Source organism: Theobroma cacao, chromosome 6 (assembly GCF_053813885.1).
Source record: "Theobroma cacao isolate CCN51 chromosome 6, ASM5381388v1, whole genome shotgun sequence".
In the NCBI taxonomy this organism is placed as follows: domain Eukaryota; kingdom Viridiplantae; phylum Streptophyta; class Magnoliopsida; order Malvales; family Malvaceae; genus Theobroma; species Theobroma cacao.
Genome location: NC_142644.1, coordinates 18206562 through 18226152, shown reverse-complemented (window position 1 = coordinate 18226152; position 19591 = coordinate 18206562). Strand labels below are relative to the sequence as shown.

Sequence of the window (19591 nt, the reverse complement as noted above, 5' to 3'; positions counted from 1 at the left end):
TCTGTATTACTAAGCATCATTGTAAATTGTGTTTTGCCACCTTATTGAGCACATGTTTCTTGCTTTAACTAATTGTGATCACTTAGAGAATGTTTATGCAAACGTGAAGTTTTGAATAAAATCTTGAGTTTTAGAATTTGTTTTAGTTTCTCTCAAGGCAAAATCTAAGGCTACATTTAATTAAGGAGATGACTTAGGCCATCTTTGGATCGATTGAGCTTTTTGAGCTTACCATATGCAATTATATCCTTAGTCACCCTTGTTTGAGCTAATTTTTTTCCTTTCTTTTATTAAACACTTAGTAAAAAGCCTTAACCTATAAATAAAATTTTCACTTTAACGCCCATCACTCCTAAGTGCACAAATTATTTTTAAGAGATGCTTTGAGCTTAGAAATGGTGAAAAAAGTAGAGAAATGAAATTGGAGTAAAAAAAAATGTTGTACAGAAATTCACCCCACTACTTACCATAAAATGACATAAGTTTGGAGGTGTCAAATAAAAAAAAAGAAAGAAAAATGAAAAATCTAAAAACAGAATAAAGTGTTTGATGAATTAAAAGAATGATGAATTGAAGAAAAAGGGTGTGATTAGAAGAAATGCAAAGCAAAGCTTTCTAGAGATCCTAGAATAATCATGTGCTTAGGGTGACTTGAACTACATTTTATCCCTCATCATACCTTAACCCCAGCAAGTCATTGCAAGCTAGATAAAGTCCAAAGAATCTTTAATTAAGTGTTAGCTTGCATTAGTGGAAAGAGAAATGAAGAACAAACTTATGAAACTCTTGACTAATTTAAATTCTTGCATGAGCATAAACTAATCCAAGTGACATGATGTGTTTTGCAAGGAATTTTACACACACATGGTAAACTAATTGAAAAAGAGCTTGCAATTTTGTTGATACAAGAACTTGAACAAGATTTGTGATTTGCTATAAGCTTAGAAAATAAGGCATCTTACGAGGAATTTAAAGGTAATCTTTGAGTTGGTGCAATGAATTTGTCATTTAATGTTTTTAGTTCTCATGGGTCTTTTATTTTTTCAAGTTTTGCTCGAGGACTAGCAAAATTTTAAGTTTGGGAGTGTGATAACTGTATTATATAGATTTATCATATACACCTTTGGAGTATGAATTTTTCTAAGTCTTTTAGTTTTTTTTTTTTTTGTAATCCTTAGGAAATTTCTATACTTTTTAGTAGTAGTTTAATTTATATGGTGTCAATTTCCATTTATGAAATTTTAACTTAATTTCTTATCAAAATCCCTTATTTTAACCTTTGATTATTTAATCCCTTAACGTTGAAAGAGATGCAAGGACTTGGAGCATAAATGTAAAGGATGGTGCAAGTGGGCTTAAAAGGCAACTGAACATGTTGCAATGTTTGGAGCATAAGTTGAGCTACAGAAGTCTGATCAAGGTGAATCTTGAACCATTGGAAAGCTGAGAGGATGAGCTATAAGTTTGGTGTGTAACACTTTACCTAGATTAGAAGGAATCATGGCCAACAATGAAGTTAAATAGTGAGGACTGCAGTAGATTGAACAGAGCAAGTTAGAGAGTTTCTCACTGCAGCGAAAATCTATTCTCATTGCAGCAAGAAACAAGGCAGAATTAAGCCCCCAAGTCAGAGAGTTTCTCGCTGCAGCGAAAATGGATTTTTGCTGCAGCGAGAAACGAGAAACTCTCTGACTTGCTCTGTGCAGTCTGCTGCTGCCTTCATTTTTCATCTTCATTGTTGCCATGATTCCTTCTGATCTAGGTGAAGTGTTGAACACTAAAGTTATAGCTTGTCCTTTTGGCTTTTCATTGGTTCAAGATTCACCTCGATCGAACTTCTGCAATTCAATTTGACACCCATAACTATATGTCATTTTATGGTAAGTAGTGGGGTGAATTTTTGAACAACATTTTTTTTTACTCCAATTTCATTTCTCTACCTTTTTCACCATTTCTAAGCTCAAAGCATCTCCTAAAAATAATCTATGCACATAGGAGTGATGGGAGTTAAAGTGAAAATTTTATTTATAGGTTAAGGCTTTTTACTAAGTGCTTAATGAAAGAAAGGAAAAACAAATTAGCTCAAACAAGGGTTACTAAGGATGTAATTGCATATGGTAGGCTCAAAAAGCTCAATCGATCCAAAGATGGCCAAAGTCATCTCCCTAACTAAGTGTAGCCTTAGATTTCCCCTCGAGAAAAACTAAAACAAATTCTAAAACTCAAGATTTTATTCAAAACTTCACGTTTGCATAAACATTCTCTAAGTGATCACAATTAGTTAAAGCAAGAAACATGTGCTAAATAAGGTGGCAAAACACAATTTACAATGATGCTTAGTAATAGAGATCAACACAATACTCACTCAATATTCATATTCACTAAGAGCATAAGAATCAAAGGCAACTATTTTTCTTCATTGGACAAGTAAATCTAAACTATTGGTACTTTCTTTCTTCTGCAAAATGCCACTCCATGTTCATGTTCTACTACATTGGCATAAAACTTCCTAACTACAGGAATGATTGCTACCTCGGGTTGTGCACAAAAGGTTTCCCATCTCCTTTCCTCAATTATATCCGAAATATTGCTATAACGGATATGGGGCAAATCAATCCCTCTTTCTAGTACTGGAGATTTGTGTAGCAAGGATTGTGTGTGTCTGTGTAAAGCCTCAACTGACACAAATTTGGTTCTATTAAACCTAGCATTGTTTGTCCTAGCACTTTTTGGGGCCATGATTCTCTTAAAATTATCTAATTCACAACTTCTAATTCAAGTCTAGCACTATCCAATACCCAATAATCACTAAATTTTTATCACAATAAGCCACAATAAACAACTTTCCCAAAATTTCCTTCTAGCACCCTTAAAATATTACCAATGAGCAAATAACTATCAAATACCATATAATGTATAGAAAAATGGCAATATCCTAAATCAACAATCATCAAAATTCTCCAATCCCATTGTAAAAACTCCACATGATTTCAAGGATTTTACTATTACTCTTAAAAATAACTAAAGCCCAATAAGAATTAGTCAGCAAAGTCTCCAACACAATCACTTTCTTAAAAATTGAAAATTTGGGCAAAAACTAGAGTGTAGCTTACCCAAATTCTATATTTTGATAAAGAGCCCTTGATTAAAATCCTCAAACCTTTAATTTGGTGGCAAGCATTTAATGATTTGTGAAGATTTTGTCAAAGGGTGTGAGGGAATTTTGAGTTTGTGAGAGAGGATTTTGGAGAGAGAAAGGGGTTAAGGTTTGAAATTTGAGAAAATGGGAGAAAAGGGGAAAAACATAGCTTTTATAGTGGGGAGCTCAAAATCTTGCTGCAGCGAGAAACTCTCGAGTCAGGGGCAATTTTGGGTGCCAGATTTCGTTGCAGCGAGTAAGGGTTCTTGTTGTAGTGAGAAACTTTCTGTTTTTCAAACTTTTTAAATGAAAATCTTGCTGCAGCTAGATTTCATTCTCGTAGCAACAATAAACTTTCTATTTCTCACACTTTTTCTCACTGCAATGAGAATGAATTTTCGCTACAGTGAAAAACTTTCTGACTTGCTATGTGCAGTTTGCTACAGTCGTCACTCTTCAACTTCATTGTTGGCCATGATTGTTTCTGATCTAGGCGAAATGTTGAACATAAAAGTTATAGCTCGTCCTTTCGGCTTTCCATTAGTTTAAGATTAACCTCGATCGGACTTCTGCAACTCAATTTGACACCCCCAAACTTATGTCATTTTATGGTAAGTAGTGGGGTGAATTTCTGTACAACTTTGTTTTTTTACTCCAATTTCACTTCTCTACCTTTTTCACCATTTCTAAGCTCAAAACATCTCCTAAAAATAATCTATGCACTTAGGAGTGATGGGCATTAAAGTGGAAATTTTATTTATAGGTTAAGGCTTTTTCCTAAGTGTTTAATGAAATAAAGGAAAAAATTTGGCTCAAATAAGGGTGACTAAGGATATAACTACACATGGTGGGCTCAAAAAGCTCAATCGATCCAAAAATGGCCTAATTCATCTCCCAAATTAAGTTTAGCCTAGGATTTTGCCTCGAGAGAAACTAAAACAAATTCTAAAACTCTATTTTATTCAAAAATTCACATTTGCATAAACTTTCTCTTAATGATCACAATTAGTTAAAGTAAGTATTTCCTAAGAATTTTACAAACTAAAGTTACTTCACTATCCATTCACGTTTTACAATACAAAAAATTAAGTCTTAATCATCCATGCTTGCTACAACATGCAACCTTTAATTCCTTGTGTAGCTATATTTGCCCAAAAATGGCTCTTTGGAATTCCATAGCAATAATTACCTAAGGTAGTTCCAACTTCCAACATCTCTTGTGCTAGAGCTTGTGCGTTCAAAAGAAAATACAACTTGAAGGCCTTGGTTCTAAATGCTAACTGATAGAGTCAAAATATCTTCATCGAAATCCAACCCATTAAGCCAACTATAATCTGTCTCCTTCATAAACTCAAAATCCATAAGAACCTTAGCATTCATCCTAGTTGGTTCACCTTCAACATCCACATGATGTCCAAAATTTCAGTTACTTAATAGAGTCATGGAGTTAGAAGCAGCACAAGTATTAGCCTCCATAAATATGTGTGAAGTAGTTACAACTAAGTCAGAATCCATATTTAGGATTGCCTTTTCACCGTACATTATCTTATCAGCTTTGTCATAAGCTAAAGTAGCTTCACAAGTAGTAGGAAAAGTACTAAGCAAAAGTTTCTTCCCTTCATTGGGTGCTCAGATTTCAATCACCATTTACCTGAAGTCTTCTGCCTAACACTTTTGTAGTTACAATTTTGAGTTAAGGCCTTCATTTCCTCTTCAGACACCCTTTTTTTAAGCCTTTGGTAGGAGTTTTATGTGATTGTTTGGCCTCCACGTTTTGACTCCAAAGCTTGAAAGTGTCAACAACTGATAAACCATCACGTTTGTTCTTTTTCTTACAAGAATCGAAAGACAAAGTTGAACCCACCTTAGCATTTTGAACACTAGCAAAACCCATTTTTAATTTTTCATGCATAAGGAGGAAAAGAAAGTTGATTCCATTTTGAGACCTTTTTTTTTTGTTGAAAATAAAAAACATATACATTAGACAACAATAACATAATCTTAGCCCGATTCAACGCATTCACCAATGACCTCATCTCAACCACTAATGTATATCTAGTTTTAAAGAACATACACATTCTTACCATTGGCCAAACATTGAATGAGGCAAAAAATGTTGTACCTCACTACAGGCATATCATTTAATTTACCATCATCATGAGTACATAAGAACTAAATCATCAACTTTTTTAACCCTCGACTTTGCCAGCCTATCCGCAAACTCATTGGCAAACCTTGGAATATGTTTGATTTGCCAACCTTTGTCTTTAGTAAATTAATATGCAAAATTTAATTACAAATTTGCTACGAGGAGGAAGTTGGGTTTAAAACCCATCTAACAACATTTGTAAGATCACTCTCAATGGGAATACTATGAGAGTTAGCCCATGATAATGCTGTGAACACTATTAACACTTCCTTGATGGCCATAATCGGCAAAATTTGCATCACCCAGCTAGCTGATTTAGAGAAAATGATCTTCACAATATTGTTCTCATCATATAGAGCTTCACATATGCCTATTTGCCATGGTCAACCCCTTGTTGCACCATCCACATTACATTTTAGCCACCTTTTCGATAGACAAGCCCATATCTTGAATTTCTTAGCCTTATGACCTTTATGTGCTGCCAATGCAAGTTTGGAAGACTAAATATATCAAAGACAACTGCATTTTCCTCAAGCCACTTAGATATGACCCACCATGCCATTATAAGTTTTATTAATTCAAAAACCTTCCTCTTATCCCATTCTTTTCCGTCAAACACCATTTCGTTTCTATAAAGCTAAATAAACCATGTGATCATGAAGAATGATATTTTCCAAACATTTTTCTTGCCAACATTTACAATAGCATTCCAAGCCATAAATAAAGGAATGGCCTTAATAGACATGCAACACATAATTCCTCATTCTTCACACCATAAGCCTTAAATTCTCTAAGATTCATAACAAGTAAAGAAAAAATGGTCAACCGCCTCAATTTCCATATCACAAAACACATAAACCATCATGTCTCTGCTCATCAACCACTTTTTCAAAAACTCTTCCTTAACCGTTACTGTCGTAACGTGCGGGTCCGGGAACCCGACCGCTAGACGTGAAAGTGAAAACTCACTAAAAATTAAACTAGGAGTCGCCACCAATCTTTTTTACTAGGTGCGATTGGCCACCTATTGAATCGATTCTAATCGATGAAAACTTAAATTAATTTTAAGCCCACCGAAAAGAACCTTAAACTGGTCTACAATTTCCTGGATCTAGGTTCGGGAGTACGGTTACGCCTGGGGAAGGATTAGCATCCCTCAGACGCCCGTTCTATGAACGGTACCATTTTTAGATTATCCTATTGGGCTTTAATTTTTAATCTCACTAGATTTCCTTAATTATTATTATTATTATTTTTTTTATCTTTATATCTCCTATTTAACCTAAAATGGAATGCAAATGGGTGACGAGATGAAATGCGTGGCGTGAGATGAAAATGCCGAACAAACAACCTTTTATTGAGGATATTTTTCGAATCCGCCCATCATACTGGTGGGACTCGGGATGTTCTCTCACCTAGGGAATTATCCGAGAAATTCGCCTTCGCAAATTTGACGAATAATTCCCGTCATCGGGGTCATCGTACGTTTTCTTTTTAAAATAATATTTTGTGCATAATGAACCTAATTCGGGCAAAAGCCTTTTATTAAAGATGGTTCTCGAGCCCTCCCATCATACTGGTGGGACCCGAGGACATCTATTCACCTAAGGAACTTTTCGAGAAATACCCGCCTTCGCAGGATCCCCGAAAGATCCCATCATCGGGGCTTAGACTCGAAAACAGAAATATTTATATGCTATGATATGTATGATGCAATACATATATGCTATGCTAATGCAATTATCTATATTTTTTGTTATTATTAATTTTTATTTTATTATATATTTTATTATCATATTTCCTATTCTTATTTATTATTGTTATTTTTTATACTTTACATTTTTTGTTCTTAAGTTCTTTGTTTTTCACTTATAATTAGACAAATTGTTTATAATTTTATGTTATTTTAGTAAATAGAAATTATATGTATTTTTATTGTACTATTTTTATATATCCTTATATTTTATTATTATTATATTTTCCATAAGCGATTTTTATTCAAACCTAACGCCTAAGATCTTATTTATTATTTTTTTATCTTTATCTTCACATTTCTTTATGCCACTTAATACTCGATACTTACTTTTAAATTAGTTATTTTTTTATTATTATTTATTTATTTATTTACTTATTTAATGTCATATATATTGTATTTTCACAAATTAATTATATATTTGAATTGTTATCACTTTACCATTATTTTATTACTTATTATTTATTTTTATCAAGTAATATTTTTTTTGTATAATCAAGCTCTTTATTTATTAAGGGTTTCGGAATCTTGAAAACGAGACCCTCCCATCATACTGGTGGGGCCTTGATTCGGATTCCGAGCCTAGGGAACATAAGCTCGGGATTGCGACTTCTCGCATCCCAATCGATTATCCCATCATCGGCAAATTATTTTATTAATTATATATATATATATATTAAAAGGGTTAACTTTCTGATATTGATTCTCATACCTATTTTATTATTTTAATGCTTAATCTAATGATTTTTAATTTCTTAATTTAATCTTTTAGCCTACCATTTGTTTCATTCGTTTATATTTATATTTTATTATTGTTGCTTTGTTGTTTACCTATTTTTTTATACATATTTTTTATTTTAATGATTCTAATTTTTTTACTCATTATTATTTTTATATTTTTAATTTATATTATCATATTATTATACTATGTCCCCATTATTTTACTAACAAAAGACTACATTAAGAAAATCATCATAACTAACACCAACAAAAGCCCAATATTTAAAACTTACCCAAGATTCAAGCCCGACTTAGCCCAATACGCATCAGTCCGGCAGAAAGCCCGTGAGCATGCCCCAAGTATTCAGCCTTCCTTAGCCAAAACGCAGTCGTTTTGAATGTCCTTGAGCTGCCCAAACGTATTCCCCAAAACGACACCGTTTAGCTTTAAGCACTAACTATAAAACCCCCCTATTCTTCCTTTTCTTCCCATTTCTCCCTTCCACTTTCTCTCTCTACCTATAAACTCTCTGACTTCTCTCTACAATCTTTCTCTGTCGGATTTCCCCTCCTCACGCCGGCGAGCTCCCCTTGGCTGTCAACCTGCAGGAAATCTCACGCCGGTGAACTCTTACGGCCGGCTTCCCCAACCGGTGGCGTCGCAGCTGTCCTGGATCGGCTCTTCCTTCCGGCGACAGATCTGGCGGCGTCAATGGTCTGGTTCCTTCTCCGCCGGCGAGCTCCTCCTTGCGACGTGGGTCAAGTCGGTTCTCCCCCAACCGGTGGCGGATCTGGTGGCGCGACGGTCTTCTCTGGCCGGACTCCCTTGGTGCTACAGTGCTCGCCCCCCTGAACACGTTTTCTCTTTTTTTGGTTCTTTTTGGATATCTCTCTTTGATTTTTTTTTGGTGTGGCTGCTGCGATTTTTTTGTTGCCGGTTCCTCCCCGAAATGCTACAGTGCCCCCTCTCCTTTATACTCGATTCTCGGGTTCTGGAGGGGGCACGCCCCATTGCCTTGTCCCTGGGCACCCAGGGGCAAGTTCCACTAACCTGCCAGACGCGAATTCTTCGCGTCTGGCAGGTGAGAGAGCTGCCTGGCAGGGTGCGTCCGCACCCTGCCAGTCGTACCTCTCTCCTTTCTTTTTTCATCATTTTTCATTTATTCATTTCATTTTTTTTTGTTTATTATATTTTTAATTTTTACTTGTTTATAATTTAGTGTCTACAGTTACTTTACCTTTAAGCACTTGCCAACAAAATACCTCCACTTGTGATGGAGCGAGTTTGACCCATATATGCTTTTGCAACTTCACGTTAGTCTCATTGTTTCGTAACATTGATCTAGAAAAGAATTATAGGTGTAATTACGAATTGCATTGCCCTTATACTAACTTGTCCTCCATTTCTTGGTTTAAATAGACATCCTTGAAGCAAAAGGTGAATTGATCACAAACTTCCACTTACCAATCTACCATAGTTGTGGAAGAGTCCATTGTTTTGTTGTTTTTTATTTCCACAGGGACTTGGTTGCTCTATTTTTGTACAACAGCAGGTCTATGATGTATAGATATGATTTTGTTTGTCTTGGTCTTTCATGGTTAGGGACATGCTGTCATGAGTTTGGGAATGTATAACCCTTTTTTTTTATTGTAGAGGCATAGGGGCTAAATTTAGAGGCATCATGAAAGTATGTAAAGGTTGAAGAGGTGCCTCTCTAAACTCAAGTTTATGATCAATAAATCTTCACTTTTAAAAAAAAAATCTAGCATTCTTTTTCTTAGCTCAATATGCCACCTCCATTCACTATTCCCTTGCATGCAAAACTCATTTAGTGTACAGGACTTATTAATGGCTAAGGTGCAGATTCTTGAAAATGCCACTCAAAGGATTATGCTATTTATTCATTCATCCTCCCAAAAAGAGATACTAGTGCCATTATCAATTGTAAAACCAATACCTGAAAAAAGAAAAGAAGAATAGTTCTTTGAAGAGGTTAGTGGGTTAATATGTTTCTCCATATAGTGGATGTCATCTTTCCTCCTGTGTCATGGGGATTAAGCTAGATTAGACCCTTCCATTATTAGCCACAATCATTGACTGCCATAAGCTATCTCTCTCCTCATTGTATTTCCAAATCCATTTATTGAGGAGGATATCAACAATGAGATTGTGAGTATAAGGACGGAACTATGGGCATTGTTTAGAGTAAGGGAAAGATCATGGCAATAGATATCAAGAGTGAAATGGTTTCTTGATGGAGATAGAGAGACTAGATGTTTTCATGACATGGTCTCAATAAGTAGGAGGTGTAACTACAGTGATAGGCTCCTAATAAGCCACAGATTGGTGGATGATCTATAGAGAAAAAAGGAGAAAGCAGCACAGTTCTTTGTGGGTTTGCATGGGCACCGAGAAGTGGTAGGTTGCATTGGCATTGCCATAAGAGTACTGATAAGTTAAATGTAGTTTCTTTACTTTTGATATATAAACAATATAATTACTAATTAGTAATACTTTCTTTGTTAAAACATTTTTCATTTAAATGATAATAATAACAATAAAAAATAATAAAGTAGAAAATTCTTATCTTAAATAAATTAAATGTAAATTATTTGGTTTCAGTATAATACTAATGTAATTAATATTTTGCATCAAATACTTGGACTCCAAATTGAACTAACATCCCATGACTAAGATCATAATATCAAATGTCTATTATCTAATATATAACGAGCAGCAAAGTATGTTGATATCATTTGATATTTTCTACTTGAATTACATAAAAAATTGTTCCGTTTCTGTTTCTCTTTTTTTTTGTAAATATTTATTTTTTTATTATCGAATATCCTTTTACTATTGAATTTGAGTGTTATTTTTCTCATTATCTTTTTTATATATCACATACTCTATAAATAAAAGTTCTATGGTGATGGGAATCCAAGATATATATTTGCTAACTATGAATAAATATTCACTATTCACACGTTTTCTACTTTTACTTTAGAATCCTAAATTTATTTTCTTAAATTTTATTTGGTTATGGTATATTGTTGTCTATAATGAAAATTTATTGTCGGCATAAAATTTTTTTGAAGTTAATGTTTTCATGAAAATATGTTTTTTTACTTACATATTTTTTAAAACATTGAATTTCAACCAATATGAAATTGACATCCAAACATTTGACTTATTGGTTGGTGTATGATCTCCTTACTTAGAGAGTAGGGTTTGAATCCATCTTTCTAAATTTAAAAAACAAAACCAATTTAAAATTGATAATCATGATTCAATATTTTTCCCAATATAACTATGTCATTCTCGTATTAAATCATTTATGTGCCATTCACATTTAATAAAAATTAGTATAAAAAAACTCAAGAGAAAGAATTAATTACCTATAACTCTATACTTAATGGAAGATGAAAGACCAGTTCCATGCCTAATGTAGGCCGAGGTTTCCTCTCTGATCTTGACCAAGCATTGTTTTTTGAACCATTCTTGTTCAAGTAATCCCTTATTAAAGGGGACAAATTGTAACATGCCAAGTGCTGGTGGATGCTTGGATTAAGGCTGCTGGAGACGAGAACTGCGGCCATTTGCTGGCTATAAATTTCTTGGTGATCTCCTCTCCATCTCAACACTTGCGACTTCGATTATTAAGCTGTGACATTAAGAAAAATGGCAAGCCGTACTGCTCAGAATATTGGAAACCAGGGTGGTGACATCACAGGTCAAGCTCAGGTAACAGTGCCTCATTTCTTAGCAAAAGGCATTGTTGTTAGCTGATCAATCGCACAACTCAAGTCTACATGTCTAATAGCTACAATTTTTCTTCATGTTTGTCCCAATGAATTCAATATATAGCCCGTGTGATATCTTCTCCTTGCACAGGTAAAGAAGGATGAGACCATGAATCAGGCATCCCAGGGCACCAACACTCAGTCTTCTGACCAGAACTCTTCTATTGCTTCCCAGGCCACCAACTTCCTTCAGCAGGCATCACCTAATTTCTTTGTTTTTATATCAAATTTATTTAGTTGATATTGGTCTTAGTCAAAAATTATCTTTCATGATTTTTGTTGGAATATTAATTACTGTCAACAATTTTTCTCAACCTGTTTGGTGCAGACAGGAGAGCAAGTGAAGAACATGGCACAGGGAGCAGCTGATGCAGTAAAGAACACTTTGGGAATGAACAATGACAACAGCTCCAATGCCCCCAGCACCAACCATCCAAGCAACCCATCTCCCAGGACTTGAAGCGTTTCCACAAAGCTTGTCTGCTTTGCCTGCAGGGTCCTTTTGCTAGAGCCATTTGCTATCTATATCTCTGTTTTGGAGATAGTCTATCTTTTTTAATTTGTTTTATTTTCTTGGAAATGTAAGAGGGTTGTCATCTCTCTTTGTCGCCTCTAATGTTCTTTGAATCAATTCCAAGTTAATTTGAACTTGACTTAATTTATTTCTTTTAATATTATTATTAGTAACATATTTAGACTGGTAATGGCAGAGAACAAAAGTTCTACTCCAAATACAAAAGTGAAGCAGATTGTAAGGTTAGTTGAAGACCTCAAGTGAAGGCTACCATCACACCTAGGTTAGTGGCACACATAGAAGAGTGAAGAACGAAGACTTGTATAATCAGCTTTACTTGTTTCAGACTTAAACAACTACATATAATTTCGTATGACTGAAATTTGCATTAAAGAAATCAGTAGGTTACTTATCACTAAAATGGAAATATCACATCATCTTGTCATGTATACAAACTACTATAAAATGAAATTTAGAGTGGTTTTGCACATACACATACCTTATTGCTCTTCCTTTTCTCTTTTTGGTTTTGAAAGCTGAGTCTTTTATCAAACACATACCGTGGAAACCTTTCTCTACAAAATTAGTCTGGGTTAGTGCTGACCAAGCCTTAAATTGTGATTTTCCAATTTTGTTACCAATTTTATGTTATGTTTGTTAAATGAATTTAAATCTAAAGCATGCATAACTTTGATGAAAAATGTTAATAGGAGCGAGAAATTTAGTTTGAAATGAAACCCATTGGATTAAAATTGTGAGAAATGGTCATCGTCAACTTATTTCAAAAATAGTCAATATAAAGTTAACTGTTTTTATTTAATTTTAGTCATGAAATGACAAAATACCTTTAAAATTATTTTAAACAAATTAAATACTCTCAATTTTTTTTTGTTTGAAATACAACTCAACAGACAAAAAAAATATGCTTTAATTGTTGTTTTTTTAAATTATACAGTGTCATGTTGAGGAGTCAAATTGTCGAGACCAAAAGTTTTGGTCTAAATAGCACAATTCACTTACTTTCATGTTATGGTAAAATTTAAGAATTGCAATAACAAATCCAAATATCACCTTTTCCTCCATTAATTCTTAGAGAAATTGACAAATCAACAACCGATAAATTCAATTAACAGTTTCTTTTGCTTTTTTCTCCTCCCTTAGCTTCCTTTTACATAATCTAATTTTTTTTTCCTTCTTATTTGTTTTCACGAAATTTTTGCAATTCTCACCTTTCATGAAAAGGGAAAAAACTATCCATGGCCACAATCTTCAGCCATCAAAGTAACTAAAAGTGAAGAATAATGTCTGAGGTTACACTTGCACATGGTGCGTCTAGATTATGCATATATATATAAAATGCACATTATTTTAAGTTTAATAACGTCTAATTTCTACTTCAAAAAAGATAATTAATTTCGTACTTAAGCATTTAAGAATATGTCTCTCTTCTTAGGAATTTGAGTTTAATTCTCCCCTCCAAATAAGTAAATAAATAAATTATATCTAATTTCAAGATATCAAATTTACATAATGTGAGTTGCAACTTGAGGAACAAAAAAAGAAAGAAATACAGTATCTAATTTTTTCTCCCAAACTAGAGTCCTTTTAAACCTAATTACTAAAATAAGGTAATTTGTTACAAATGGAATCCACATTGGAAATAAATGATGAATTAATTAATTAATTAATTAATTATATGAAAACCAAACTAAAAATTAGAAGATACTCTCTCCAAAGTTAGGGATCTTCTTGGCATCCAAATCTCTTTCTCCTAATTATTTTTTCTGATTTTTTTTTAGTGAATACAAATATTTAAATTTCTGAAATTATTTACTCTGTCCCAAATTTGAGTTCACCCTTCCATCTTAATCTCTTTCTCTTATCATTCTTTTCTGATTTTTTTTTAATGATTAGATCCACATGTTAAAATTAAAATTAGCTATCATCATATCTAGCTAATTTCTTGGACAGTTTGATTGTAAGTTGCTTTCTATTTACCCATTCCATTTGTTGTTAGAGAGATGTAAAGTTGCATGTATTGGACCAACATTTTAGCTTTTTTTTTTTCTTAGGTTTTTCTTCTACAAGGCCAATAAAGGGACACTTTGGTTTTCCCTACTCTACAACTTTCCTGTTTCCCTTGGTTGATTTTGCCTAGAGATTGATTTTTTTTAATTTTAAATTTAATTTTTATTAGTAAATAGAGTAATATCTTCTAAATATTTTGTAAATGTACATGATACTTGGTACAAACATGTATTTGGATTGATTGGTATATGTTTGTGTTGGTTCAATCAAAGTGAATAATCCAAGAGGAGGATGAATTGAATTTTTAAAAATCTTTTCACAAAATAAATTTTCAAAAAAAAATATACCCAAAACTAAGATGATTAACAACCCAATAAATATTAATAGAAGGAAAATGCAATAAAATAAAGAGTAAAATGTAGAAAGAATTGCAAACACGATTATAGGGATCTGTCCTTTTTTAGATACCTATGTCATCTTGCTTAACTTGTTAAGGAGTTGAATCCCTCATTGGTTTCGATCAATATAATATCTTTTGAAGGATAATGTATGCCTCTTTATCTTTTAAGAACTAAATAGAACTTTTAATCAATACATTTTGAAAGCTAATGTATAACTTTCTATGTCTTAAGGATTTAAGTGTTTGATAAATTATATAAGTAAGAAAACCTTTAATAGTTAGATATTGCTTAATGAGCAAAAGATTGCAAAGAGACAATATTAAGGATGATTACAAAGAATAAGAATGAAGACTTAAATTGAAGATCACTTAAAAGCTTTAAAAAACTTTCAAGAATGATACAAATACTTTCTCTCAACTTGTGTCTTTGTTTTTTCTCTTGTTTGTCTTCATAGGTGATTCTGTTGGTATATGGCCTTGAGCCAATTGGATTGATCAAGAAATATATATATATATATATATATATATATATATATATTGTCATTTAATACATACTTAATCGCATAACTATATGTGATAGAGGTTTTCCTTTATGTTAATGCAATAATAAGGAGTTATTAAGTACTAATTGGATGAAGCCCATGGAACATAAAGCCTTACAAGAGAATTGTAAAGTTGTTACAATTATGAGATCACTATGCATCAAAGCTATGTTCCTAAAATTGTTCCTAGTCATTGTATTGTCAAGACAGGGCATTGACAATGCTCAAAGACTGGTACATGTTAAACCTCCTTACTTGGGAAGTAAGCAATCAATCTCATAGATTGAAGTATATGGGATACTTGAGGATAACATGTAGGTGCTTGTTAAGGAACAAGTTCACTAAATATGACCCGTTATGAGAACTCCATTTGGTATTTCACTTAAGTGTCTATAAAAAATGTTCTCATGTGATAGTCCTGCAACTAGTCCTTAGACTTGAGACACCAGGTCATCTTGTATGGAGAATGACATACTTTGATTTCACCCCTACGGGTTTGAAAGCGACCAAATGCCTAAATAGGGTGTTTTTGGGTATGCCAGAAAGCATGTGAAGGTGAATGAGTGGTCAAGAGAGGATTCATCACCCCAAGTGATATGAGAGGATGTATCTCACTTGTTCTTAATTCTTGATTAACTTGTATAAAGTCTTTGGCCAAAGCATGATGAATTTGAGGAAAGTTAGTTTCCTAAGTTCATAAAGTTAGTCATTAATTATGAGAACTAATATGGAATGTCATAAGTAGACACCGAGCCATGCTTAATGACATATTTGGGATATTTGATGAAAGGACTGTATTGCACTGATAGGCTTATCACTAAAGGACTTTGTCAAATTCTTTAATTGACTCTCTAACATATGGGTGGTCATGATGTATTGCTAGATGTCGCTCATGATCTATAAATATAAATTAATTATCATATTGATATTTGATTATGATTTATATTTATTGCCAACATGTTAAAAGCTTAATGGTTCACACACATTAAGTGACATGATTGATATTAAATAAGGATAATTAATTAAGTTGGACTTAATTAAAAGAGACCAAAATAAAGTGGAAAATTAATTAAGTTCTCAGAGACTTAATTAAATTAAAATACAACTGTTGTATTTAGAGTTACAAATTAGTTTGGCTATATAAATATGTTATATTAGTAAACTAAATACTCTAAGCCTTCAATCACTTATCAGCTGTTTCATAAAATAAGAAAAAGAAAAATAGTTTTCTTTGTCTGACAAAAATAAGATTCGACGAGAATTTTTGGTCTTTTTGTTTTAGAAACAAAACTTGCTAGCACAAGTAAAAATCTTACCTTTAAGAAGGTTTTATTCAGTCATTGTGTGGATTACTGTTAAAGGCCAAACACTTGGGTGGCTGAAGATTTGACAAATCCCAAAGATGAAGAAGCAAATATTTTGGATTTAATTGGCTCTTGATTACGATATCTAGAGCAAGGTATGTAACTTCTAAACTTATGAGTATTCATAATTAATTTGAAAGTTACATGAAAAACACAAATATTGATCCTGTAGGATTTGACTGTTTCTCTGATTTAATACTAGTTTATTATTCCTCTATGTTATATTTTAATTTATTAATTATTTTCATGTTTGAGTATGAGGTCGAATCCCAAAAGATTCAAAATGGTGTTTTTATGCCTAGAAATCCTATTGAAGTCATTGTATAATAGTCATTGTATAGCATTCAATACAAAAAGAGCAATTACTTTGTTGAATATATGCCTTCGTTACAATTGACAAATATTTTTGGGATCCATCTTTTCTTTCATAGGATCGATCTCGCACCCAACAATTTAAAATTTTGTGAGTGCGAAATTGATCCCTTAAATATTCGGATCGATCCCTAATATGTAACAAGTGATCTTTTAGCCTTTGTCAAAAATGGATCTATATTTTAACCTTTGGATCGATCCGTCTAGTTTTGGTAATGGTTTTTTCGCTTGTCTCAAAAGATCAATTCTCTATCCATGTTAGCTTGAGTTACATCATGTTTTCATTTGACAAAAATTGTATGATATCTTGAGTTTAATGTCAAGCATTTAAAATTGTCTCCATCATATTTTTTCATTCCTAAAGTCACAAAATTGTTTGAAAAGCCATGCATCATTAGAAAATATTACAAAAGCTTTCAAACAATGAATATTTAGCTAAGTATACATAGAGCATACATGCCTTGAATAATAATTTGATTATAAGAACAAGGCAAAGAAGATATAGCTGAGGGAGGCACCAAAAAGTCAAGGAATCCTTAAGACACAAATCAAAAGTCAACCCTAGAGAAGCTCAAGTCGATCTAAAGGCAAAATGAATGGAAAACTTAAAGAATACAAAGCCATAGTAAACCTTGGTGTGTCTATAGTCGACCTGAAAGTAGAAAGCTCGAAAAATTGAAGAATTACACAAATATAGTCAACCTTGGCAAGCTTGATGCATGAAAAAGAGGGAAAATGAAAGACATAGTCAACCTTGGCTTCACTATAGTCAACTATCTGAACCCAGATTTGCAAACAACATAATCTCAAGAATTAGATCGAGTAAAGAAAGATTATACTCAACTATGGAACCCTAATTTAAGAAATTTGAAGAACATAATTGACCTTAGGAGCATTGTAGATGACCCTTAAATTTCAACAATGGCCAAATTTAATTCAAACTTGTGTCTAATGGCTCCAAACTTCACTTCAGCTATAAAAGGTTGCCTTTAAGTCATTTGGAAGTAAGGAGCAGACCAACACTCACTTGAAAACCTTAAAGAAATATTAATTCTTATTTTCCCTCCCTAACCTTCATCGTAGTCTTCCATCAATCTTTGAAAAATCATTCATTTTTAAATCCTTGAGAAAATATTTCTTTTATTCACACCCAAGCTTAAACTTCTTAGCATTGCAAAGGTTCTAGCTTAACTTTGTAAAGCTATTTTTTAGGGTTGTATTTGCTCTTGTGAAAAGTTATTGTTAGGGGTTGTGTTTGCTTTCATTAAAAGGCATTGTTGAGGGTTTTGGTTAAGCTTGTGAAAAACCATTGTAAAGGTTGTTAGTTGATCTGTGAAAAGCCATTGTGAAGGTTTAATGCTTGATCTTATAAAAAACACATTTCTTGGGTGGATTTGAAATTCCTTGGTTTCCAAAAGAGTGAATGTAACGACCCGGTACTCCCCTCGAGCCCGTGACAACCGCTACGGTGTCCCGATCGACACTCATTACCTGAAATGTCAACCTAAACCCCGCAAGGCTTTAATATCAGTTTCTCATTTCCCCTATGAGTAACCATTGCCAAATATTATGTTCTAAAAGATTTTAAGCTATTTCCAACTTAAATCAATAAAAAAAATTATTTCTGTCTCACAGGGGCATTTTGGTCATTTTTCTTCAAAAATTTCGAAACTAGCTAAAAATGTAGTATACGAGTATAAAACACATAATTCATAATCAAAAATAAGTTTAAACATGTAAAACCTTCATTTAAAATGAAATTATGACTATTTGAATATAATAAAAATATTCAATAAAATATTCTATTTTCTTATAAAACAATATTTATAGAGTTACCGGTAAATAATTTTTGTAGCGTAAAAGCTAAATAAATTCATACATACTGTAATACAGATAACCAAAGTATAAAATTTAATTTACAATGACACGTGGGCCCACGAATGACCAAAAGTATCAAAAGCGGTAAACCTACAGTTTTTTAGGATTCAAGTCCAATTGTAGCCCTCAACAAAGTGAGCTATCTACCAACTATCCTGAGCCTGAAATGGGTGGAAAGGAGGGTGGTGAGATTATATAATCTCAGTGAGTAAACAAATACCATCTAAAATATCTAAAGCTGAGTAAATGGAGACAGATAAAATAGATTAGCATAAAAATGATTCTCAACATTTCGAACTCATTTTAATAAAAAAAAATAGATTCATTTCACCAAAATAAACAACGTGGCTTATGATTTCTTGAAAAGTTTGGCTCGTGCCAAAATCATTATCATACTCAGTTATCAAGGATACCTTGGCCGAGGGCTATCCCAACCGAGTCTGCCAAGGCTATTGAAAAGTCATGTATGCATAAATCATGTTTTTATTTTGAAAACATAGTCGTTCCTTGACGTTGGCTGAGTTCACCCTCACGTGGTGGTTTGGCGTGAAGTGAACTCTAAAGTGTTAACCTTAGGAGTTATCCATCTACGCCTCTCATACTGAGGTAAGAATATAATAGGGTTACCGTGCCCCTTTAATAGGCTGGTTCACGAAACCCGTCTACTACAGCGACCAATATATAACCCACCAATTCAATAAAATTTGCAATAGCATGGCATGGCAATTATTTTATTTTACAACCTCTCAAGGCAAATCAACAATTCATACATTTTCAGCACATTTACCAAATCCAGCCACTCATGCCCACATTATCATAAGCCATTCAATTCAAACCATAATTTACAACACAACAATTAGTCTCCAATTACTCCATTTTCAAAACCATCATTCAATTTCAAGACAATTTTATAAAATCATTTCATTTAATC

At 33.0% G+C, this 19591-nt stretch overlaps 1 protein-coding gene and 1 pseudogene across 1 annotated transcript; one reads left to right on the top strand and one right to left on the bottom strand.

The window, feature by feature from the left end:
• Positions 1 to 4561: 4561 nt before the first annotated feature.
• Positions 4562 to 5033, bottom strand: LOC148762115 (dehydration-responsive element-binding protein 2A-like; annotated as a pseudogene).
• A 6340-nt stretch (positions 5034 to 11373) lies between these two features.
• On the top strand, positions 11374 to 12090 carry LOC18595763 (late embryogenesis abundant-like protein). The gene is made up of 3 exons (XM_007023853.3): positions 11374 to 11503; positions 11654 to 11758; positions 11891 to 12090. The coding sequence occupies exons 1-3, from the start codon at positions 11441 to 11443 to the stop codon at positions 12020 to 12022; spliced, it is 300 nt and encodes a 99-aa protein (XP_007023915.1). The 5' UTR covers positions 11374 to 11440; the 3' UTR covers positions 12023 to 12090.
• Positions 12091 to 19591: the final 7501 nt, after the last annotated feature.